The sequence below is a fragment of the Larimichthys crocea genome, chromosome II, assembly GCF_000972845.2.
Source record: "Larimichthys crocea isolate SSNF chromosome II, L_crocea_2.0, whole genome shotgun sequence".
Taxonomy (NCBI): Eukaryota; Metazoa; Chordata; class Actinopteri; family Sciaenidae; genus Larimichthys; species Larimichthys crocea.
The window spans coordinates 8,647,562-8,674,154 of record NC_040012.1 but is presented as its reverse complement, the minus strand read 5'-3'; the positions used below and the strand labels follow the sequence as shown (position 1 = coordinate 8,674,154).

Genomic DNA, 26,593 nt, shown 5'->3' with positions numbered 1-26,593 from the left:
TCCATTTTTGGCTGATGTTCCAGTTGTTTTTTCTACCCAAAAATATCAGTCAGAGGCCACCTCTCTAAAAAGTTTGGTTTTAGATTATCATGTCATTTGCCAACCCAAAGAGACAGACATTGTTCTCCATGAGCTAAGTGAGAGCTCACTGAGACGTGATAATATATCTGAATAAATGAATCATCAGCAGCAGCATGCTTTGATGCACTGACATTTTTTTTTGGGACACATTAGAGGTTTTTCTACTCGACTGTGGTATTTTCATGGTATTGTGGTTTTGTCAGAGGCCTCAGCCCACTCCCTCCTACTCTCCTTTGTCACTAAAATGGAGCACACTTTGACTCCGGTGGCAGTAAGCTCACTGTACCCAGGATTAGCTATTCAGTAGGTACTTCACTCGACAAAATCCTCTGTGAAAAATGTCAAAGCAGTGCCACAACTGTTGGCTGTTCGCGGGGACATCAGCCTCCACACGGGGAGTTCAGAGCCTTTTTTTACCAGCCCTCTGTCCTCCGTCCTCTCACTGCGCTCATATTGACATCTGCTTTAGGAGGACAACACGGCCATTAACTCGGGCGAGAGGGGAAGGCAGGGAACAAAGGGTCAGAACAGAGAGAGAGAGAGAGGGGAACAAACAGAGTGAAAGGGGAAGGAGATGAGAGTTGAAAGGGTCAGATGGAGAAATTGTGGATAGAGGTGATAAAAACAAAGAGGAACAGAGATTGAGTGTGAACAGAAAATAAGAAAAAAGGGTCATCTGGGGAGAGAGAGAGAGTGAGAGAGAGAGTTAAACACAGCTAAGAATACTGAACCAGAAACAAAGAGATCACCCCGGGGGACTAAAATCCAATATCGTCAAGCCCTAAAGGACTACAGTACAAATGACTAATCCCCAAGAAAATAGACTGCTACATATTAAAGGACAAAACAAAGAAAGAAACTGAACAAACTGTCTTTTGAGAATTTTATTGTGGAATAAAAGCAAAATAAACTGAACTGAGGAAGTGTGTAGCTGTGTAGCATGGCAGGTTGGAGGAGTGATTACAAAATTCAGAATAAAAATATTGAAATGATCGTCCATTGGCTTAAACACAAGCAAGGACCTTGGCTCACCTTGTAACGCCTTGTTACTGCTTACTGCCTCTGTCCTTTGCTGCACGTCATCCCCCACCCAAAAAAAATATCTAAAACTGGCTGGACAAAGAAAAAACAGACAGTGGTGGACCAGCTACTCTTGTGTCCTGCCACTTAAAAATTACATTTTTTGTCAATGAAGTCTGGTGGCTTTGAAAAGCGTGTTAATCTAGTTTGATTCTGCTGGCAAAATATTATAAGAACTCCTTCTGTTTTTGAAGCATTTAAAAAATATATTTTTTAAACCCTTGAGACTTTAATATTAAAAATCAGTTCATTACTTTACCTTACTTAATTCAAGTTGTTAGCTTTTATCACTATTTGTAGCAGTTGTTGTAATGTCATATTCTACAGACGCACAATCAGCACCGTGATGTCTTGGGAGTGAGAGGTGCGATGAAGTCACATTTCTCACCCTGGACACTCGACCACAAACAAAGCTTTACAGCGAGGTGCTGACAGTCATCCACAGGAGCAAATTGACCATACACGGCCCAGCCATGTCCCAGGTTTTGACAGCTGGGCACTGTAGGAGTAAATAGTGCTGCTGATGATGACATATAAATTGTTTGGCACAGGAAAAATATCTGGTTATACTATATCTATCTTTACTATACAGACAATGCTTCAAATCATTGTTGGTTTTGTTCTTTCGTGGGATTTGTGGACAAGAAAAATATACAATATGGTGAGCCTTATCTTTTAAAGCCACTGAGCGGTACAGTGACAAATGGGCACTGACAGTTTTATAGTGTTCCAGACTAAACCCGATCCCAGGAAGATAGAAGTAGATATACTGTATGTATCTTCACCGTGAGAAACACCAGACTTGTTTTATTCTGACAGAGTTTTAATGCAGCAACATAAGTCTTCCATACCGACTTCTAATACAGTAGACTGTGAGAAAAATAAACGTCAGACACAATATCATGTAAATCTAAACAAACAACTGCTTCTGCAGTAATCTGACTAAAAAGCTAATTTATTGAACACACCTGTTCTTGTAACAGCTGGGGCTTAATTTTCTTATTTTTCCTGTGTACTTTCTTTGTTCAGTCTGATTTCATTAGTTTAAGGACTCCCACTTGTGTTGATTGGGACATTGCGTGCACCTGTTGATCTGTCTATAAATAGTTCAGCTGGGAGGCGTTTCAGTATAAGCTCATTTTCTGAGAAAAAGAAGCTTGAAAGTTAGTATGATAGCGTTAAAGTATGGTGTGATGGTGGTTGTATTTCTGCCTTTCTGTTGTTTATGATCTCAGTTTACATGAATCCATTAAAAGCTATCATCTGTTTCTGTGAAGTGGATGGAAAAAAGTGAAATCTGGTGACGTGGATAACGCTCCCTGAATGGGGAAAAGGTAAAACTGGAGTCCAATGTCTGAAGTCTGGCATCCTCACACATCTAAAGACAGGAGCATGTTTCAGGGTCACTATTTACAAGACTACAACTAAATTCATGTTGAGATAATTTCCCATCCTTTACAAGAAGAAAAACTGTTGAACAATGGAGCAGAAACAAAAGCAGCTTTTCTGAGTACGTTTTGAGGGCCGCAGCAATTTATGTCCTCTTTTTTTTTACTTTCTGCACTCAATTGTGATACACAAGAAAACAAAGACTTCACGTTCTTTGACTGTGTAGCCAGTCGCGAGAGAGCGCGCTCCTCTGATAATATTAACTATGTTTGGTTTTATGATGGGATCACACCGTAACTGGAGCAAGACCTTTAGTATTTTTATCCAGTGAAATCGTTTGGAAAGTCGCCTGGTGTAAGGCCAGCATAATGTTTCAGGTGAAATGTTTCAAAGGCCAGTTAAATTTTAGTCTCAGTTCGTTTGTCTTGGTTGCTACTTGGAGGTTATTTCATTACAGGCTTAACTGAGCAGAGCCAGATTCAGTTTTGGGCAAAGACCTCCATCATTATATTGAAGCTAACCCAGTGAAGCTTCACTAAACTAACAGGAAAAATACAGCTGACCTCAGAGCCACATAACTTTAAAAAACAGTGCAGTGACATTAACAGCACTGAAGTAAAGAGAAGAAAATGAACTGGCATGAACAAAATGTCTGATGAAATGAATGATGTGCATCAACCATGAACTTACGACTAAATCAATTTTATAATGGAGGCAAACAAACAGAGGACCTTGTCTGTGTGCCACATGAACATTTTAAACTAAGCAGAAGTACATTTTCTTGTGCTGGATTCAGTAACATAATGAAGAAATGTTATCAATGTTTTAAAAAAAAACATTCATGAAAATATAAATCTCCCTTTACTGTAGACTCACAAAATGCAGTTTGAAAAGAACAGAAACTCTTTCCACATAGATTAACTTCTTCAGTGTTATATAAAGTGTAATTTTACAACACGTGTAGTAAGAGTCCTCACCTGAAATACATTTCTACACATGAAATGTTTTTTTAGGTCAGTAAAAAAAAAGCATGGTCACTATCATCACTAATTTCATTAGGATTAATTCTCTGAGAGACATGAATCCCATCCAATAGTTAGACTCTAACTATCCAATAGTTAGACTCTAACTATTGGATCTTAACCTGGGTTCGATCGAACCCTAGGGGTTCGGTGGAGCCTCTGCACTGGAATTTTTTATACCATTTGTTACAACATATCTTTGTGAGCAATCGTTTTTTGAGGATGCTGGACATAAAAACTAAGAAAAGGAACAGACTTTGCTGTGAAAATGACATGAGACTGGCACTTGTCAAGGTGAAGCCACGCATATCTGAACTGGTCTCTCAAAGGCAACAGCAGAAGTCACACTGAGGTAAGTTGTTGTGAGTTCATGCACTGTGTTGGTTTTGTTATTTGAACAAGGTGATGTTAATGCACGGTTCATTTTGTGCACCAGTAAAAAAATCATATTTTATTTTTTACTAAAGAAGGGTTCGGTGAATGAGCATATGAAACTGGCGGGGTTCGGTACCTCCAACAAGGTTAAGAACCAGTTAGAGATATGTAAGTCTGTACAAAAGCGGTGGGTTGCCATTGAGCCACACTGTTGGCATTGATAAGAACATACAGTGTAAACAACATACTTGTGTTTTTACATGTTCATTCAGTGTCACTGGAGGTAAAGAGAAGATGAAAACACTTGAAGGAATTACTTCTTTCTGTCCTCCCAAGAAAATATGGAGCTTCTCTGCGTCAACAGGCGTCTTTTCGTGAAGGTTTAACGTCCTCTTCCTTATTAATAGTGTTGCATGCTGGTACAGAAGCAAACACAACTAGACTTGGAGAAAGAAAATTGTCTTTTTCATAATGCAGGTTGTGGAGGTCACCCCCTATGCTTCATATTGCCTCCCAGCAGAATTAAGAAACGCCTCAGCAAGCCTACGCGGCTACATTGCTCATTCCCATCATTAAAATAAATTGCTGTGCTCTGTGGTCTGTAAAAGAAAAATGTTACAAAAAAGCCCTGTTTTCACCCCGCGGCCATGCACGGGATTTTGTCACTGTGTTGTCCCTGGGGCTCGTCAGCTGCTTCAGAGACATAGGAAGCCATGCTATGTCGTTCCTCTATACATAACTCGCCCATGGGCAAACACAGAGACTTGTCTCGCGGCCTATTGTTGTATGAAGTAATCAATTAATAAGAAACAGTCTTTTGCATCAGGCTACATCCTGCCGGGAGAAGAAAATCACAGATGAAAGGATAAAAGGGAGGAAAAGAGGCGATGTAGGCGAGTCTGATGTTATGTTGATGTTTCTGGAGCTTGGATCAGTTTTAAAGCAGTACATCAGGTGAAGAAGCCCTTATGTGTGATGGTTAGATTGTAGTAGTGAAACCGCGACAATATACAACTGAATCTCTGCTCGAGTGGCAATTTCTTTGAGGCAGAAGAGAGAAGAGAGGAAAAAAAATATTAATAAAGAACTAAAAGGTTCATACTGCTGACCCTCCTCCTGTTAGACCGGAAGGAGACGTCTATCCCTACAGGCAGAGTCTGAAGAAACTGGATAAAACATGGATGTGTGGGAGGACCGTTGTGACTCCACGTCAAGCACAAACTTATTATTTATTTTATAGCACTTTATTTTAATAGTCCTTTCAAATGCTGTATTACAAAGTGGTCTGCAGTCATAAAAACAGACATTAAAAGGGTGAAAATCATTGTTCTGCTCCATATAACAACAGGTAAGTGTCTGAAATTGATTGTGAGGTGGCAGGAAGCATTGTTTTACCAATTTGCAAGTCAAAAGCTTTTTTTTTCTTTTTCTTTTTTGGCCTTTTCAAGCTTTTTATTTTCGATAGAGACAGCTGAAGACTGACAGGAATGTGTGGAGAGAGAAAGATGAGAAATTACATGCGTGAAAGAGCCACAGGTCGGAATCGAACGCTGGGCTGCTGCGGCAAGGTCTGAGCCTTCGTACATGGGGTGGATGCTCTCCCAACTGAGCTACACGACACCCCAAGTCAGAAGCTTTTTAAATGTTCAAGCTTAAACTCGTCTAAATCTGATAGGATAGTGACTTTTTCTGTGTAACGATTGACTCATTAGCTTTTAAACGACCGTTTAACTGCAGATCGTAAATACATTTCAGTCAGCAGTAATTAAAGAAATGGCCGGAAATGAATTGAATTTATATAATGTTATATAATCATTGCTTTATAATGTGTGAGATGATGTATCGCAAAAGAGTTTCTGGTTAAATAAAGATTAATGCAAGAGAAAAATACAGTAAATCAGGAGTTTTTAACTTTTAAACCAAATTTAGTCCAGTCAGTTTTACCTCCACAACATTTTGACTTGCAAATGACAAATAAATGCTTATTGGGAAGAATAAAGCAACTAAGTCCCAATGATGTAACCTGGTACACAGTGTACTGTATAAGAGAACATGAAGGCTACGGCTGAAGGAACAAATAGGACTAATCAACAATTAAAATAAATTGTTAATTGACCTTTTTTTGGGTCACTTGGGGACAGTGAAATCATCTGTGAACACAACGTTAACATTTGACCAGTTAAAAAAAAAAGAAAAAGTGAACGTGTTAGCAAACAGTGGCTCATTAACATATTCAGGAGACACACAGAGCAACATTTAGCATTCATTAAGAGGTAACAAAATCCCCCTGCCAGACCCTCTACAGCTTACTAATTAACACGTTAAATCTCACAAGTTGCAAACAGGAAGTCACTGCACCACCAAACCACAAAAAATCACTTTTATAACTTTGATTTTGTACAAACTAAACTAACAATATATGTTAATTAGTGAGTTTTAAAGGTGCTGGAAGGCAGATTTTGGCCAGCTGCTTCCCCGTTTCCAATTTTTGTGTTACCAGTGGGAGTAATTAAACCAGAATTATTAAAAAACAAGCCCAATGTGCGAAATACAACCACTGACACAGGTTCATTCAGTTCAAGTCTATTAAAGAGTTCTTAAGTATGTTTCATTCCTCAGGAGGGGATAAAGCCACAATACTTACCACAACCTGCAGACTGTAGCTTCAGTCCAGTCCTGTGTTAATTTCCGAGGTAGCTTGCCAAAAGGTCATAAGAAATGTTACTTTCATTGATGTGCAGGATCTAATATAAAATTTAAAGTACAACGAAGAGACACTTCATTTACTACGGAGTGGTATCAGTATTCTCACATTTAACTCTCAGCAAGGAAAGCAAACAATTCACTATTGTTCTGTTTCTTTAATAGTCATGATTTATGACCTGCTAAAAGTGTCTGAACCCATTATCAGGTTAAGATTTTAATTACGTCAATCAACATTCAGGCTGAACTGTTCATTATGACAGCAGGTGCCTGACTACGTGACGGTGCGTTGTGCTTGACTTTTGTCTGATGCATTCATACAGTCAGATTACGTCTCCCTCCAGACTCGAGGATCAACTTCTTACAATAGAGTTGAGTTATATTCCACTAAGTGTTTTTGACAGGTGTCATATCATATTTGTGCAGCTGCAGAGGCATTATAAAGCATGCTTCGACTAAAACGGTCGTCAGCGCGGATTTTCTCGCACATGCGGACACCTCCCCTGCTGCGAATGTCAAGTGCGAGTTATTGAACAGAGTCGGAGGTAGAGGAGTCTCTCATGGATCCTGGGCAGTTCTCCACCGCTCCTTAGCCTCTGGCACTCGGCAGGTAAAGCACAATAAGCTGCAGCTCAGTCAGACTTGGGGGATTATTTACTTAAACCCTGCTCAGAGTGTCTGACTTCATTTCTCCAACACCCTTCATTACCCAGCGCCGGTAGCACCGCAGTGTCCTACCATGTCAGTCCCAATCACTCCCGCCTCACTTGTCTCGGCTTTGTTTAGGAGAGAGAGCAAGAAAGACAGATTTAACTGAGCTTTTCATATTTGTCTCCTTTTTCCCCCCCTTCCACCTCTGTTCGTGCACAAACACAGTTTATTATGTTTTATTTTTTAAGAAATCCGTGGCAGTGGGGACTTGAAGAGATTCAGTGAAAAGCCAGGTAGCTTTGAGCCTCATGAAACCTTTGTTTGCCATCTTTGAGTAAAAGGCTGTGTTTCTTTTTACTGCTTCAACTAAACAAGCAAATTGCATTCTCTCTGTCCTCCGGCTCTGGATGTTATTTGTTGCCTGCCAAAGCCGCTTCACACCGCCGTCTTATCTCTTTATTTAAATTGGCCACACAAAAAGAGCATCCTTTCTGCAAAGTTGTCCCGTTATAATTGCAATAGGTAAACACATTGCCTGTTGTAGACCTTGAATCATATCAGTCGTTCTCTGCACGTCTAGATATCTCCTTTGAAATGTTGGTTATCAGGTCAGCAGATCCCACCCTCTTTTATTTATTCCTTTTTTTTTTTTGCTTCAGGACATTCAGCACTCAGGGACACTGGGGATGTGTGTGAATATATGTATGTGTGCTTGTATTTGTGTGTGAGATTTGTGTGTGCCTACTGCTAGAGTGGCAAATGGCTAATGAATAATGCAGGGTAAAAGTGATGTGTTGACAGCTCTGACGGCTGAGGGCTGCCGAGCTGTGTATCAGTGATAATGTGCCATTTCCCTTCTGTGCTCCTCCGCTCCTTTATTACAACAAATTGCATTTTTTTTCTCCCCTTTTTTTTTTTGTAATTCACCTCCTCACAACCTCCATTGTCTGTGTGAGAGACAAAGTTTACAGGGCTACCCAAACGAAACACCCTAACTACAGTGTGCGTTTTACAGGAATGATGTTTCAAACTGGGTTTTTTTTTTTTTTTACAGTAGGTTTATTGTCATTTTCTCTTTTTCAATTATAAGCAGCAACCTCTGTGGCAAAGCTGCAGTTTCTTGAACACCCACTTCAGGCTGCAGAACGAGTCTGACTGTTTACAACCTGGTTTTCCCATTCATGACAAATGTACTGAGTCTGAATTTTTACATAACTCATCCGTTCAAAATTAGATTAAGGCTTAAAGTTATGTATAATTAAGAGCGTGTCCGCTTTGATTGACAGGTGGGTGCAGTCACAGATTGCTGGTTTGCACAACCAGGCGTCATTCAGCTCGTCTTAGCTCCACGTCTTTGCCCAGTCTTTGTCTTTAGATTAGTCGGGAGGCAGAAGAGGCAGGATAGCCAAGATGGCAGCAGCCAGAGCCGGATATTCTGAGCTTCACAATGGCTCTTCAGAAACCTGTGGGCGATGTCAAGGATACTACGTCCATTCAGTTTGAGTCTGCCACTGATACATGCATCACACAGACACCCACTCACTTTGCACCAATATAGGATGAAATACAAATAAACTGAAATACTTCCCTACTTTATTTATGATGTCGGTAAAGCCTACATCTTCATTATATCAATGATATTCATGTTTGGTTCCCAGAGCTTGGTAAAATCTTTCCTCAGTGGTTCGTCAATACTCTTTCAACATAGTGCAACTGCCCTTGTGGCAGTCCTTCGGATTTATTCCAAGCACACAGAGTTTGGTTTTGAGGGGATGCTGGTATTAAACTTATGTCTAGTTTAGTTTGCTGACTGGTATCTAAATGAATTTCGTTGCATGAGCATTCAAATTAAATTTCTAAACCAAAAGAGACAAATTGAGCATCGTGTTAGTTCAGGCAGGCCATGAAGTCAAGCTCAGCTCACAATTCAGTTGATAACAGCTGATCTCAAGCAACCCCCATCAGCTGATTGCCAAGCATCCATTTGGCAAATCTCACACATGGCACTTTATTTAAGCTGCGTTAACCTGCCTACGATTGCAGCTTCCTCTGCAAGCTGCTTTCCAACCTGCTTCCTCCTTTTAATGCTATATCTGATTTAATCGATGTAATTTCTGTTTTCACTGATGCTTACTCTGTTCATTTGATTGATCTCTAAAGAGTGCGGGGCAAAAAAAACACCACAATTTTTACTGAGCTGCAAAGATGGAGAGTAAAAAGCAGTGGTGGTGTACGCAAGCTGATCATGAGGCCAAAGAGAATGTCCATTATGAGAAAAGTACAATACACACAATAGACCTTTCTCTCAACAGCATCGGCTGTCCTTGAACAAGATGTTGCAGCCTCCTCCTGCTCAGTGTTAACCAGCAGCACTGATAACCATGAAATTAAAATGTAGAATCTACAATGTAAATGTTTCTGCCGCGTTAAAATTTGACCCCGTTGCATTTATTGATTCATGTATTTGCATAAGTGACACTGGAATATACTGAAGGAGGTCACTGTAAGCCAAAGAATGCACTTATGTGTGTTTGTGTTGTCAAGGCTGTGATCCTCTTATAAAAAACTAATATTTTTTCACCATTTGAACTGTAGTTGGAAGCAGCATTGCATAGAAATGACTATTTTCTATTGGTAGTTTCAAGTACCACTGTCGTAAATATGGAACACTTGTATTTGTTATAATTATATTACTTATGATCAAAAAATTATGAAGACAGCAACTTTGCTATCAGCCAAACAACAAGTCCAACAACGCAGGGCATAGCAGCCAGCTAATATTACTTACATATCCAATAGCCCATCACCAACATACTCAGGTGATCGTACCTGGAGCACAAAGTTACATAGTTCAGAAACAGATGTATGAATGATAGATACACAAGAAAAAAGTTACACAACGTCGCTTTAAACTGAAGATAAGACACAAGTCTCTATTTTTGATTGTGTCACTGACTCCTGTGCAATCCTCCTGTTTGGAACATGACTCATACTTTGAACACTTCATGAATGAACACAATTAGTTATATAAGTAACTAAAATATAACTCCACAGTGATGTTTACTCAGAAGCTGCTACACATACTGCACGTGTCCTGATAAATTACAGTCACTGACCTTCAGGAGGTCTCTTTAATTAAAGGTCAAAATTTTAAACTCAAATGCAACATTTAGGACAGAGCTCTAGAGTGCAAGTCTATGGGGTTTTTATCCCCAACCCATCTCAGTGCCATCATCCACCCGTGCTGTGTGTCTTTCTGCTTTAATAAGGTCCATGTTAAAAAAAAAAAGAAGCTTGTAATCATTATTAATAATTAACTATCATTTGGAAAAACTAGCAGCAATGGATGTTTGACGAACTGAGATTTCTTTTCTGTGAACTTTTTGGGAAATGAACGTCTAGTTATTAAGTTGTATGCCAGCTGCTCTCACAGCACAACAACATGATAGAAAGCAATTTTACAACAAAATGAAAGATTTTTGAGCTGATTGCAAGCTGTTGTTGAGCTTTGTGCAACTATTGATTGGTCATACGGTCCCAGTCTTTCACTTCAGATCTCTGGATCACAACAAAACCTGTCAATGAATATATGTACGTAGATCAGCTACAGCCTTGAACAGTTATTTATAACAGTGGTTTTCAATATAGGGATCACAAAACAAATCTATAGTGTCGAGAAATGATGTAACAGGATTCGACAGCAGAGGAAACTTTATTCTTCTAATCCTTGCTTTTTAGTCATACTAGCAAAACGACTCTGGCTCTATGTACCAATCTATCACTTGGTCTGTCTGCTGGTTCAACAACTAAAGGATGGATTTCCATTAAATTATGTACTGACATTCATGATTTTCAAACAATGAATCCTAATGACTTTAGTGATCCTCTGAATCCACCATGACAGTTTGTCCAATACTTTGGTTTATGACCAAATACACACTAAACTAAGATGGTGGCTACAGTAAACATCACACCTGTTAGTATTATCGTTGTTTGCCTGTCGGCATAAGCATTTAGCTCAAATCACAGCTGTGTCTAAGTACAACCTCACTAAGCCGCTAGCATGCCTGTAGACTTTCATGGTGTGTTTAAATTCAGATCCTTCCGTTAGCACACTTCTTTGTACACTATGTACTCCTTGACGTAGTGTGTTAATTTCAGGGGTAGGGCAGGGTAGTGTTGTACAGCTGTTGTGCACTTACTGGAAGTAATGATCACAACATTTTACTGCTTTCTCTTCTTCACCGAACTGCAACCAGGTGGATCATTAGTGCCAATTGCGGTATTCATCACAACAACTTCATCTCATCTCGGCAGCTTCCTCTGCCACCATTTCCATAATGCCGATGGTTCTTCCCCCTTTCTTCTATGCAACCAAAATGGCGACCACTGAGTAGGAGAAATGTCATCAACAACATGAAGCCACTCAAAATAGCAAGTGTAATTACAGAGTATATGAATAGAGACACAGCACAGGTCTTGTTTTCCTGAGCATAGCTGAAAAAGATTCATGTGCTCTTTGTTTGCACTGATAGGCACATTCATCAGGTGATGAACAATTAGATATTCCTTCTTATTTATGGAATCACAAGACAGAAACATTGAGAAACAGATTTCAAACACTGTGAACCAGAGTTTGTATTGACCGCTGTCCAAGGTGCTGATCCTGAAACAGATGTCCGAGGTGATTCATCAATAATAGGCAGGACTCCTGCTGAACATAAGGACAGGATGCACTGAGATCTGTTGTTTGAAAGGTGTTATTTTAGGATGTATGCCAGTAAATGCTGGTGTTTTTCTTATCTTTTCCTTTTTCTGCTTTTAGGTCTTGTTTTATATTTCTCTTATGAGTCATAGAAATGGTTTATCTTCAGTTTTCTAGTAACTAATGTCTAATGAGAAGATAAAAATAGGAGATAATATGATTAGACAGGAATAAATGAATTCGTTAAAAAGTATTTTAATATGCAGCAGGTAAATAGCCCTGTTTATTTGTGGTTTTACATATTTATAATTTTTGATAACCCTCATTTTTATTGTCCCTTAAAATATCAAAGAATGTATTCAATGTATTGGTGATGATGTCTAATGAGACAATAAAAAATAATTTGTCATTCTTTTTTATTAAATCCTGTATTTAATGTCCAGTTATATTCAATAAAACAGACTTCATAATCTCCACGTCGATATTGTATCGTACTGCAGTGACGCCGCCTTTTTTTCCCTCCTCATTATCAGTATCATGCTGTGCGCTATGTTTAATTTATTCAAGGTCTAAGGCTCCTTGTAGTATTTTGCATTGCTGAAAGGCAGTGGGCCCTCTGGGAGTGTGGGGCCATCTGCCCTGCGGGGGCTGCAGGTCTGCGTTTTATGACCCACTTCTTAAGTTACTAGTCTGGTTTTCGACAAAAAACTTCAAGTGAAGATGAATCTCAACAGTGTGTTCTGTGTCTGAAAATGATCAAAGCTCATATTTTTCAAACTCTGATAGGTCATAACTCTTACACCACTAGTCTGATGCTGATGAAAGGATTATGCATGTTGTTATTGATTGACCCAACGGGGTTCCTGAATCATTCACAGGGGATGACGGGTACTGCTGTTGGCTTGTTGTGGTGAGCTGTTCAACAACCCGATAAGTTTCTTTTCTCTGCCTTTGAACCTTTTCATATATAGCGAAGTGTGTGTTTTACAACCTGTTTAACTATTGATGTACACCAGGCTTTTTAAATTATGAATTCTGATTTTAAAACCAGAAAATGTAGATGAGAGCAGGATTTTCAAACCCATTTTTAAAAAACCCTTTTTATGCATTTGTCCTCAAAAGATGGAACATGCTATGAACGCAATTATGCTGCATCAGTTTTATCTGTGGACTATAGACATCAACTATGATATCTGTAGCTATTTCAACCATTTATACCAACATGCTTTTTTTGTAGCTCTCTGTTGGTTCATGCTTAACTGCATAAGGGTAATACGGCTCTGATCATAAGTTGAAATCAGACTCTGTGTACTGTGATCCCTGTGAGAGGTTTGGCAGTCGCCACATCCTGAGCTTCACAACAGGTCCTGTGGGTGGAATCACAGATACTACGTCCATGTTTTATAACAGACTATGGTTTGGAGATGGACTACTACTGTCTGACTGCATGTGCATCTCTTAACACAGAGGGGAAGGGAGTGAGAAGGCTCACTCGTTAGCTACTTCCATACACTAGTACATAAGTTGTTACTTAGGTAGTTTGTTTATTTTTATCATGTTAGATTGATGTATGCTCAGCTACTCTGTTTTTGTTTTTTTAATTTTCATATCTGGCCTTCAGACTGTCAATTGAAAAGGCCGGATGTGCACGTCAGTAAACGGGTCTTTAAAATGAGAGAAGTGACTCATGTGAGCATTAAAGTAAGGCAGACATATGGTTATAAACCTAAAGGCTGTCTCACTGCGCTGTAAAAGCATTTACATTTGAATTTCCATTTCTGATCCCAAGCTGTGATTTGTATCCAGAGCAACCTACAATAAGAACAGCTGTCAGAATAATTTCAATTCTCAGATCAACTGCATTACAAGCACACAAGAACAAAGAGTACAAAGGTCACATGAACAGCGTCCTGGAATCTCTACAGATTGTTTTTTATTTGAATATTACAGTAAACGAGTTGTCTTTTTGTGTGTTTGCAGGATCCAGTCTGGCTCCTACCTCAGCACCGGCTGGTTTACGCTCATCCTCGCCATGGACATGTGCAAAGAGATCCATATCTACGGCATGATAAATGACACATACTGCAAGTAAGACCCCAACTATCAACCCCCCTCCGCCCTCCCCCCCATACCGGGATGAAAAATGCACACGTTCCTACAAAAACTTTGAAAACTAGATTCACATTCACAGCAGCGCTGGCCAATTGCTGCCTCCCATAACTGCGGACTGCCCTGTTGGAATTCATTTCCAGTGCCTCAGTTTGGATTTAATGGCTGAATTTCTATGCTGAAATCCATATTGGGTTCTCTGTGCCGTGAATACCATTATGTTTTCCTGCCTCGAATACCCAGCAGGCAGCAGACTCACCATGTCTGCAGGTGGCTGGGCTGCAGCACCCAATTCCTCCTCTGCTTAAAGTTTTATTTGTATATTGGCCTGTCATCTTCTCTCTGTCTCAAGTCTTGGGTGAGTGATTACTATCTCGCTGTCAGGCCATAGGAGGGATGACAAACAAGATGCTGTTGCTCCGAGCATGGCTGCTCAGTCTCAAGACATGTCAGCCTTGATGAGCTCGCCTTACGTCTCCCCTCAACCTGAACTCTCTATCAAATCAAACACTTCTACCTAATGCACGGTGAAAATCCTGCCTTTTTATCCTCTCTGCACTCTCTCTGTGCACAGCAGGACTTGGAATATAAACAGCCAAAGACACACAGCAGACAGGAGTGATAATTCAACCAGCACGCAGGATTTTTTGATTCAATGAGGCTGTAGTACTCTTTCTGCCTGTCTCTCACTTATTTCCTTCCTTCCTGTGTGAGACAGGAGGATATCGTGTTTCACTGACTTTCTCAATGGACAATTTAATGTCACACAAAGTACTGCTGGCAGCTGACTGCTCCGCTACACCAAGAGGAAGAAGTGATGTTTTGTGTGACGATGTTTGAAGCTTTTGGGCAGAATTGACCTAAGCAGTCGTGTGATAATGGAGCTCCAACAGGTGCTGCAGAGAAGGTGTGATTGAATTTATGTGTTAACGCTGCTGCGCAGCACTGTGTGACACAGACAAAGGCGAGGCAGTGATTGGGCGGTGTGTTACTGTAAGCTGGCTGGCAGCCACTGTGGCTGGCTGTTTCTCTTCTGTCTGCGTTCATTCTCCCAAAGAAATTGTCACACAAGTCATCCTCTCATAAAGCTGTCACTCCTTACTAGAAACCGACTGCAGATTGCACAATTAATCTATTCTACTGCAGCTTTTATTGATTCCTTGCTCTTTTTTAATGGTTTGACGATGGAGACTGTAAACAGAGTGACTCATCGTGAAATTCAGGTCAGAATATCTTCACTTTCCTACTGTACATTACTCTATTTATTTTTAGGATGTCTCCAGATTGACTTTGGCTCAGAGCAGGAATGAATCTTGATGTCTTCCAAATAAACACAATTAAAGTGTTTATTGAATATTTGGCCTCCTGTTTTCAAATGAGAGAAACCTGCTGAGTGCAGATTTTAGCCCGGGGCAGTATCAGTTAAAACTGCTGAATGCCGTCCTGGAGAATCTTCAGTTTAATAGTTTAATAATTTAATTTGCTTATTATTTCAGATAATAGTTTGTAAAGCTGAGCCAATAAAAACCAAGGCCGCTTTTAACTTGCTGACAGAAATTTGTTTCAGACTGTCACAAAAATGCATCCGCTCTAAATTTTGTCTCATAAGCAAAACTATATTAAAACAATATACTTTTATATACACAGAAAAAATTTCAGTCGTTGAAGCAACTTTTGCATCATTCTGTCTGCGTTGTATAACACAACATATGTAGTCAAATAATAATGCTGTTATATAACTCAAATATCCGTTCAAAAATATTTTATTGTTGAGATGAGATCACATTCTTCATGTGTGTAAAACAAAAAGTTCAGTAACTGATTTTGTTTTTAATCACAGCTGGATTGATTTGATTCAGCTGAAAGTCAATAACACGATGATATAACTGCATATTAAATGCAATCAATGGTTTGCTGAGGTGAAAAGATCCCGCTGCCTCTCATCTCGTTATCACGTTTAAACAGTCACCTCACTCATTAAGTAAATAATGCCTCTGTTTCCACTGGATGTGTGTGATAATTTTCAGATGTTAGCCCAGGCGCTCTTTATTTCAGGCCTCCATTATAAAGCAGTAGGGGTGTAATGATACACAAACGGTTTGGCACTAGTACCTTGTTTTTGGGGTCAACGATTGACAATTTAGCTTTTTATGAGGCTTTTTATCTTATCTGCATTCATACGCAGATATCTGTTTCTGGGGATAATCAGAAATATGTTTTTCTTGTGTATGAAGTTGCTACAGAACAAGTCTTGGCCCAGTTATCCAGATACACCAAAAGCCCAGAAACAACAGATTGATCATTCCTGAACAACTTGTGCTGGTTTACCCAGAGCAGAACATCGGGCTGACCAACATATAAAGGCACATTGTACATTGACCGCATGCTTAAATCCTGTATGGTCACACATCCACAGTGATACCCACTGCTATAGCATTACTAACCAGGAATGCTCCTATAAAGTGGATCTCCATGTCATGGGAGGATCCTCCAGCTCTGGTCTTTATATAGATATGTGTGACACTACATGAACTCGACTAACCTCGCTGAGCTGACTAGCACGCTGCAACTGATAGACAACAACTGGCGCACTGCCAAAACCAAGTACATAAATATACTATGACTTTAGCAGACGAGACAGGACATACTGAAGTGAGAAAGTCGCATACTGATGCCTAGTACAGAATAGTTAAGGATGAATACATAAAACACTGCAGGAAACTTTAAAAAAGGTACATGGTCAAAGATAAAATAGCTTGGGGAACACACATGGGAATTAATCTATTTTTGCTCTTTCCTCTCCCCTTTAGGACGGAAGGTTACAGAAAGGTTCCCTACCACTACTACGAGGTGGGCAGCCGGGACGAGTGTGCGGAGTATCTGCTCCACGAGAGCGCCCCCTACGGCGGGCACCGCTTCATCACGGAGAAGTCTGTGTTCTCCAAGTGGGCTAAAACTCATGCCATTAAGTTCTTCAACCCAACTTGGCAGCTGTTATGACCCTGGCTGAACCAACATGGAAACATTACACCACCATCGTCATCATCGTCGTCATCTGGGCACCAGCTGAATCACGACACTGACAGAATACGTGTTCCCTAACATGTGCGAGCATCCATTTTGGCACACTTACACTTCATATCTATTAAAAAAAGGTTGGGTTGCTTGTCACAGCCTGGATGGCTGTACTTCTTTTTTTTTGTTTCTTTTTGACAGTGGCCACTCAATCAGACAAACTTTCACTCGAGGTTTGACCAACCCGGACAGCAGAAACATCTCCTGCTTCTTGAACATGAAGTCTTTTTCACTTTAATTTGAAAAGAAAAGTGCTCGCCGCTCATCACTGACTGTTCGATCCACTCGCTGCTCTGTGAGTTTAGCAAAGGATGTCTCGAAGACTAACTTGTAATAAAAAGGAAAAAAACAACACAAAGTAGAAAAACAAGCATCCGTCCACTTGCAGTGACCTCTGCAGGCCCTGCACACTGCAGAGGCTTTATTTAATTTTCTTTTTTTTTAGTTTTGTAGTTGAAGAACAGCTCCACTCCTGCAGAGAGACAAGTCACGTTGCCATGGACGTCTGAGTTCGCCTACTCTGTTTCCACTGGATGTCTGTCTTCTTCTGTCAGGCTGTAATTAATCTATAACAAGCATCATTCAGGCCTTCATTTCAGACTGACGGAGTACTGAAGGCAGGTTTCAATTTACTCTGCTCCGTCAAAGGAAGCTCCGACAAACAAGATCTTTTTGAAAAAGAAAACAAGTTTTCTTTGGAAGGTAAACCAGATGTGTAGTTGTGACTCAGCATTTTTTATCCTTGGTTGTGTCACACAACTTAAAGATGTCAGCCTGTTTTGTTTTTTCTTTTCTAATGCTGTGAAATTGACTGAAGAGACATGTTTTGGTTGTTGGCTTGATGTCCGGATGGGTTGATAATTTATTCTGCAGAGATAGGATCCTAACGCTCTTTTAAACATGTGCCATTGACAATGTGAGTATCACAGCACAGAGAGCAATGTGCAATTAGAAACTCCATCCTTACGGAAGGAGTTGAATCATTTGAGACCCTGCATGGGAGAGATTTATGTGTGTCGTGAAACCATTTGGAGTTAATTGTATTCTATTATCATTTTGTGCCTGCAATATACTTGGCAGTCCATTGTGTGTGTGTGTGTGTGTGTGTGTGTGTGTGTGTGTGTGTGTATGTATATGTATATGTATATGTATATATGTGTATATATATATATATATATATATATGGAGAGAGAGAGGAAGGTTCTTTTGCTCATATTTACATCCAGCTTTGTGCCTCTTTGTGTACAGTATCGCCGCATGAACACATCTTCCCATTTGTCTTTGAACGTTGCGTGCGTGTCTCGTGGTTTGGTCGGTTGCATTTGAATGTTACAGGACAGTGAAAAATCATCAGTGAAGTGCTGAGGTGTGGAGGTTGGCTGTGTAGCTGTGGAGGGCTGAGACACTCTTGCTGTGACCATGACTCCACCCGTCCACCCCCCGAGGATGTGATTAGTGTCCCGGTCAAAGCCGTGGCCCAGAGGGGAGGACTGGAAGGATTCAAAGACTTCTAATTTAGGCGATTTATTCACAAGGTCCCTGACGACTGTTCTGCAGCTGAGCTTCACAGTTTCACTCTTACTGCAGAGTGCTGTTCGCTATCACACTCCTTTATGGGCATTGATTTGGTGATTTACAGGTCAAAAGACATGTAAACTGGCAGGTTCTTGGTTGACTTGGATGTAGCTACCATTGAGGACTCTGAAGTGCATAGAACGGTTTGCACAGTATAGTGTTGTGAGGATTTTATCAGCCAATTACAACAACTTTTAGACTCTTGGGCCAATTAATAAATTTAGAAATCAAAGTTTCAGCAGTTTCCCCCCCCAGGATGGCACTTTGTGACCTGGCAAACTTAGATCTTCTTGTTGCAAAGCAACAAATGTAGAAAACATAACTGAACAGTTGACTGAACAAATATACAAAATAATAAAAATGAAGAGTAACTTTTTTAGTTTTGGGTCCAAATTATCTGAGGGTGGTGGCTGTCTACAGCTCTGTGTCTAAGTTACCTATAACTAATATTTCAACAGCATTCAAACAACTATAATTTAGTGCAGTCCAGGTCCTAACTACACATTGAAACATATTTTTGTGCTGTAGCACAAATTGTATGCTAGACCGGTAGTCTCTTTCCATCCTGTCATTCACTCTCATGCATGTTCACAATAATTTCCTTGCCGTCTTTATCCGCGGCCGTCAATCGTGTCATCACTTGGTCATATCTGTCCAATAGCAAAGTGGCACACCATGATTGTTAGCCAGTCATATTACTGCTTCAAGTCTTCAAGTACGGTTGTCTCTCTATGCCTTCAGTAAGTTCATGCTTATGTAATGCGTACCCGTCCACCCACCTCCCCATCTCTGCCCAGTTTTTGCAGATTCAGCTTCAGCTTCATCATTTCATTCTCCATCAGCTTTAGCAGAGTCATCAGCCGCCACCACCCAGGTCTGCACTACTACTGGGGTGATCTGTCTTGCTGCTATTCGGTGCCGTTGCCCCTCTATCATAAAAATCTCCCTGTAGAGTGAAAGACTTAATCATCACACATCATCTGTTAATAAACATTCATCTGTGCGTCCGTCGCTTTTCTCTCCTCTCCTGTCTGAAATGACTCACCCTTTTTCCACCACACAAACATTTTTTAGGTAGACTTTTTGTACCTGTGCTCGACTGGTCAGTCAAACAGCCTCAGGCGGCTCCAACATGTGTACAACATTCATTCGCACAGGAAGCAAACAAATCATCCATTTCCCCGCTCAACTATAAAAAAAAAAAACCCCAACATAACAAACCGTAAAAATTGCATCTCAAACAAACACATCATGTGTTGATCGATCATCAGTCCAATTTTACTGTTCTTCAGATGGAAGCACAAACAGAAATGTGCAGCACAGTTTTTCATTTTGAGTTGTTTGGTTCATCTTTTGGTTGAAAAGGAGATGATTACCTTTTCAAATGAATTTAGCTATGATTGTTTTGCCTAAACGTGCCATGGAGGGAAGATTGTGAAACTTAAATATAAAAGCAGAAAAAGCAAATATGCAGAGGAATGTTTTTAGATTTATTCCAGTTTTCAGGGTGTTAATTCACGCGTCTATTTTGACCTGTAAACAACCAAAACCTTTTTGTGTGTCAGCTTTATGTTTGGGCACATTTCTGGCTCATCGAGCCTGATCTCTCTGTTTTCTAGACAGAGCAAGGCAACCTCAGCAGTACTTAACAAGACTGTCCTACAACTCAGAACTCATTTTAAGTCAACATAGCTGACAAGAGCATCATCAAAATGTAAAAATGCCCTATTTTAAATTCCTCCCGGTGCGGCTCAGCGGCTAGGCGGCGGCCGCAACGCAGGCAGGGTCATGGCTCCGATTTCCCCTGGGACGACGTGCTGGAGAGGTACGCTGCATCTCAGCACTGTGAGCAGCTGCGGATCAAAGTATCCATCACACGATATATGTAAAGCAGAAACGTCTCATAGTATTATTTTTTTTTCTCCTCAGAAAGCCTGAAGATAAAATCTGGGCCCTAGGAAGAGTTCAAATATATATATATTTTTTTTTACTGTTCCTGTGGGAAAGTAGCCCTTGATACTGATGCGTGAAACTATACAGTATGCCATGCATGTTACATGACTAAAAAACATCTTTTATACATTTGCCACTCACAGCCTGTGATTGTGCAGTCAGCTGGCAGCTCTCCACCAATCAGTTTCACCTCTGCTGTACAGTACATCCGCCATAAAATGTAAAGCACTTCGCATCAAGATAAGACATGATGTTTTCGCTGGGGGGACATGTTTTGGATGCGTTATGGTGCATTATTTAAACACGTGTGTTTACTCACAGTCAGAAGAAGAGCGCTGTGTTGCTTCTGCTCATCTTTCATCCTCCTTTCTGAAAATATTGTCATTTTGTTGTTGTCGGTGCAGTGCTATGTGTGCAGCATTGTTTTTTGTTTTTTTGTTTTTTTTACTGCTGCAGGTCGTGTGTTTCTGCTGCTTCAGGCTCTACGTTATTTTCTGACCAACAAACACTCCATTGTTCTCAGCCTGAACACCCGTGGACGTATTGTACAGTACATTATGAAGAATAGGCTCCAGTGAATCATCTATGGCTCACACTATGAATAAAAGTGCAAGCAGCATGGGAGAGACAATATTTGATATTTTTTTATTTTAAGGGATACTTTTTTTTTTTCTTTTTTTTGCCAATTGTTAGATGAAATATTAGATGATATCACTCTCATATCTGTCTGTAAATGTGATGCACTTAGCTTAGCACAAAGACTGGAAAACAGAAGGAAAACAGCTCGCCTGCCTCTGAGCCAGGGTAACAAAATCCACCTCCATGCACCTCTAATGCGCACTAATTAACATATCCTCTGCTTAATGTGTACAAAAAGTAAAGTGTAAAAAAAAAAAAAAAAGAAATGTGCCAGACTACTCATTGGCTTTGAGCTGTTGCCAGGCAACCAGCTGAGACTCCAGGAAGTTACTGTTCCTGGGCAGGAAAGAGTTTGACATGCCATCATATTATTATCCTCTGTAACTCACCTTTCATCCTGAATGTCTTTCATCTGTCGATCTGAAGAATTGAAGCACGTTCCACTACAGCAGCTGCTTTTAGAAATCATTAAATATAAACAGCGCTTTGTGAGTGCAGAAAAATGCAGCACCACAGGTACTTATTTTTCCAGCTTTTAAGTTGAACTCTAAAAACTGTCGGTCCTCCTGTTTTCCACAGACACGTCTGAATCATAGACAGTATTAATCATGGATGTCGTATCCGTGACGTCACCCACAGGTTTCTGAATTGTAGTGGCCCTGGCCGTCACCATGTTGGCAGTCCTGCATCTGCCACCGCACCTGCTGAAATTCACCCTCAGTACAGTACAGAATGTGGAAATTAGCTATAGAGACCAAAACAGTTTTTTGTACCAGGCATGTTTATTTCTGCTGTGAAGTTGGACATTTGAACATGGGGACTTATGGAGACTGACTTGTTCTGTAGCCAGCCTCAAGTAGACGTTTGAGGCACTTCTACATTGGTTTTACTTCACAGCCAGGGAGGGTTACCGCTTGGTCTAATGGACTTTTTCTGTCGAGCCATGACACATTGCATATATGTTATACTGATGGGAAATGGTATACATTAAATGTAAAGAAAAAAAAAATGACTGTGTGACAAATGAAGCAAATCTCAGCATACTGGTGACAAAGGCTTGATCCTTACTTTGTAGTTACAAATGTTACTGGAACAGCTCACTTCAACTTGTTTCCAGTCTTTGTGCTAAGCTGTAGCTCCATATTTACTGTACAGCTATGAGAGAGATAATTAAGTGCATTTCCATGTTGACCTTTTCTTTTAATGACATTTTTTGCCTCAATATTTTGTTCATTTCACATCCTGGTTCTTTTGTTTTCATCCAGAGCTTGAACGGATGATTTAAAAAATGGTTTAATTAAATGTTCTGAGCAGCGAATTGGAAAAGATTTCATCCATCCTCAAACCTGAAACAAACTCTACTTTGTGCATCTTTGTACCTTGCTGTATATATGCAAATGACACACGCACACACACACGAAAAACACATTGTCCAGCGTCTTGTCCTCAGCTGCTCTGCGGTGGAAAGTATAACTCAAAGTTACAAAGCTATTTGAAGGTCATTTCCCTTAAAACAGAGCTTTTTTTTAAAAAAAAGATAACTGATTAAATTGTCTCGAGGTCTGTGGAACAAAGATGTGAATTTCATTATTCTGCTTAAAATGCTCTCATTTTTCTCTTTTTTCCTCCTGTGATCAGTCGAGGTAATTACTGTAATTCTGTTTTAGAGCTGAGCGTTCAGATTTTAAAGAACTTTTGATTGTCTGTCTGACTTCACCTTAAAAACCTCAGTAGATCACTACGTAGCATTTTATTCTGTCCCTCTCGACTGTTGTACTTGTTGCCATTTTCCCAAATGCCTCAAGTGCTTTTATTACATTGAATTTTATTTCTTCCTTTTTTTTCCCTGTGTGCATGTCTTGCTTTTATTTCTGTGTTGTAAAGCACTTTCCTTTTTCATTTTCAGGTCAAGTGTCCTTGTGAAACGCATAACTTTGGGTGTATGTTAAGTTACATAGAATGTAATATAACACTGAGGTTGTTATAATGAGTTTTTTTGTTTTTCTAACACGGCTAACACACATTTTAATTGTGGTGAAATAACATCCAAATGCTGCATGGATTATTGCAGGTTATTGAAATGTACATTTTTGTTCAAAACAACAACAGAAAAAAAAGTAGTGTGTGTATTATTCTGTCATTAGCTGTCTACATATTAGTTAAACTTAGATATATTGTGAATGTTCTTATTTTTTACCAATGTGGATTCTCTGTGTCTTCTATTCTCTTTGGGGATTAAAGAAATCCTAAAACCCTGTTATATGATTTAAAATCCTTTCTGAACGAGGCAGATGTGCAGCATCTGAATGTAAGAAACCTGGTGAAGTGTGTTCATGTTATATGAATAGAGCCCGAGCTGAGCTGTCATCTCAAATCTGGTGTCTCATGAGATATTTGAAACATCAGTGAAGCGGCAGAGATGTGCTGAGTTCAGAAGGTTCTGTGAGATTCGGTGAGCATGATGGTTTTTTTATGTAACTTCCTTATTAATGAACACAAGTTTAAAATAATAATGCTCACATTCGTGGTTTTCATGCTACAGTGAAGAAAGAATCAGGATAGAAAATTAAAGGGGAACTCCATCAATCTTTCAGCACACTTTCGTAGATTTGGGGGAACTCGCAGGAGACAGGTTAGAGAAAGAATAGTCAGAAGCAAAGCTACATTCAACCATCTTGAGGATGTTAACCCTTTAAATGCCAGTTTGATTACTTGACGTGACGTGGTTATTCATGAATGAGTTATTTTCCCTTTTTTTCACGAATAATATCATGTAATCTAACTGGCATTTGAAGTGTTAAAATCCTAATGACTTAGGGGGGTAGTGCATTTTTCTGTGTGTTCTATTGATCTATTAGAAGAGAGAGACTTTGTTACAAAAAAAAGTGCCATATGCACCAACACAGCTAAAACGATGGCCTGATAAAGAGAACACATTTCCCCAAATGGACAAAAATGTCCATAGTGACACATGAGGGTTAACAAACCGATGTTATAGCTCTAAATATGTCGTCTAAACTAATAATCATATACAATTAATTTACAACAGTAAATAAGTTTTCTAAGAAACTTAATGACTCATGGATTATGATTTTATCAACATAACAAGGAAACAGGAAACAGCAAAGTGATTAATTTATCTGCAAAACATTCACTGACAACTAATTTAATTAGTTTCCTCTTTAAAATCCACTCATGGGAATTAAAGCATGATAAAACTTAAACACTTAGATTAAGGAGAGATTCTTGTTAAAGAAATCTATGCTGACGAGAGATGTGTACGAGGTGTAAACCACCTGTAACGACATGTTAGAAGCAGCAGGTGCACCTCCTGCTGTCATATGTTAAAATCTGGCCCTTATTTGACTGGAAGAAAAACATTATGCTAAATGGACTGTACTGATATAGCACCTTTGTAGTCTTCCGACCACTCAAGGCGCTTTTACACTACATATTTTATTCATACCCTGATGTTGCAGAGTGCCAACTGCTCATCAGTTTTTGGGAGATAACCATTTATACACATTCACACACCGATGGTGCAGCATCTGGAGCACAAGAACACTTTGACATGCAGACTGGAGGAACCACCGATCATCTAATTAGCCAACCAATTATCCATGCAGCAATTATAATTCCTTTAAGACATATAAGGAAAAATCATTTAGCAGTATATGCATTTAATATTTAGGGGTCAGGGTTGGTACTGTAGTCTCCAAGCTCACATGCTTAGCAAGACTTGACAAAATTCCTCCAGAGCTGCAGGAGACATTTTTTAAAGGGTTTTCAAAGGCTGAAGAGTACTCATCATGATTAGTAAAGTGACCTTTATGTGCAAAATCAGTGGCGTTCCCCTTTAAATATGGCCTGGCTGAGCCCTGATGGACATTTTGTGATTTCAAAAAAGCATAATTTCACACATTCAGAAACATATTCATCTCTAACTGTCCTGTAGTTCAAAGTAAGTTTGGATAGTGTTATAACAAATTGACAGTTGAAGTCAGTCCAAGCACGAACATGTTTCGATCTGCTTCATTCAGCTCAGTCTCTGAATATCTTATAAGGTAATAAATTGAGGTGTCGAGCATCCTTGTACCGAGCTCAAGTCAGGCAGGCTCTTTATAATAAATAAAAATGCTGAGCCGTCGGGTGAATGGAAAAGAAAAAAGTCTACCTTCAAGGGAGAAAAAAAACATTCCTCCATTTTCACTTCAGTTACCTTGACTGTAATAGACCTCAATCACATCACAGTATTTATCTTGTTTTTATTTGACTTTACTTTCCTGCCTTTTTTGTTGTCTCATTCAAAATTGGCACGCGTCACTGTTTTCTGTTATGTGCGCAGCTTAACTGAGCAAGGTCAATGAGACAACTGGAATATTTTCAATTCGCCGTTTGCTGATTTGTTCTTGCACAGTGTTTGACCTCTGGAACATATTTGCAGGAGGATGTGCTCTCCGGGGCCAGATGGTGCTACAATATGTAGCATTATTGTAGCTCAGGGACACTTACGGTGGTAATTATAAAATATAAGGGATGAGAGAAAAAAAACAAAGATGAAGGCTTGCTTTATGCTGTTTAAAGCACATCTCTGTTATTTTTCAGATTCTGACATATGTTTTATGTTTTATAAAAACATATTACCTGTGCACCAGCTCCATACAACATACTAATTCTGAGCAGGTTTTTTTTAGTACGTAGCCTAACGTGTTCACACTGGAAAAGTAATTTATTATATATACTCATAAGCAATTAAGGACACTAAATATTCGCGACTTTTTGATTGTTTTTTATACAATATATGATTCAACAACAATGCAACAGAAAGGAAAGTCATCGAGCTGCTCACAACTGCAAAATATGAAAAGAAACTGAGTTTTAGTGAGACAGATCTTGAAAAATATCTTAAAGTTGCAGTTTTATTTATGTCCATTGGTGCACGCACAATTTCCTGTTAGTACAAGATAATAATGTCCATTATTTTCTTGTATACTATCTATAAAAATTGTTTATTATGACAATTAGTATGTTGTGCATGCTGCTCTCGCTGGGTTGTATGGATTTTGAGACCCAGCAAATGTGTGCTGCATAGATAACAGATTCGTGCATAACACGTTTCCTGTTGCGAGCATGTACATGCACTGATCCCCCACATGTCTCACATATACAGAAATAATTCATTTTGAGAAATTACTTCCACTTATTCACTTTTTTGCCAACAAAGTAAAAAAATATA

General features: G+C 39.5%; 1 protein-coding gene across 2 annotated transcripts in view; it reads left to right on the top strand.

Annotated features, from left to right (window-relative positions):
• st6galnac3 (ST6 (alpha-N-acetyl-neuraminyl-2,3-beta-galactosyl-1,3)-N-acetylgalactosaminide alpha-2,6-sialyltransferase 3) overlaps positions 1–23,614 on the top strand; it is a 77,671-nt gene extending 54,057 nt beyond the window's left edge. For both annotated transcript variants that reach the window (XM_019266293.2, XM_027289943.1), the window contains exons 4-5: positions 13,987–14,094; positions 16,926–23,614. In XM_019266293.2, the coding sequence (XP_019121838.2) occupies positions 13,987–14,094; positions 16,926–17,115 (298 nt within the window). In that variant the 3' untranslated portion in view covers positions 17,116–23,614. The remainder of the gene's footprint in view (positions 1–13,986; positions 14,095–16,925) is intronic.
• Positions 23,615–26,593: the final 2,979 nt, after the last annotated feature.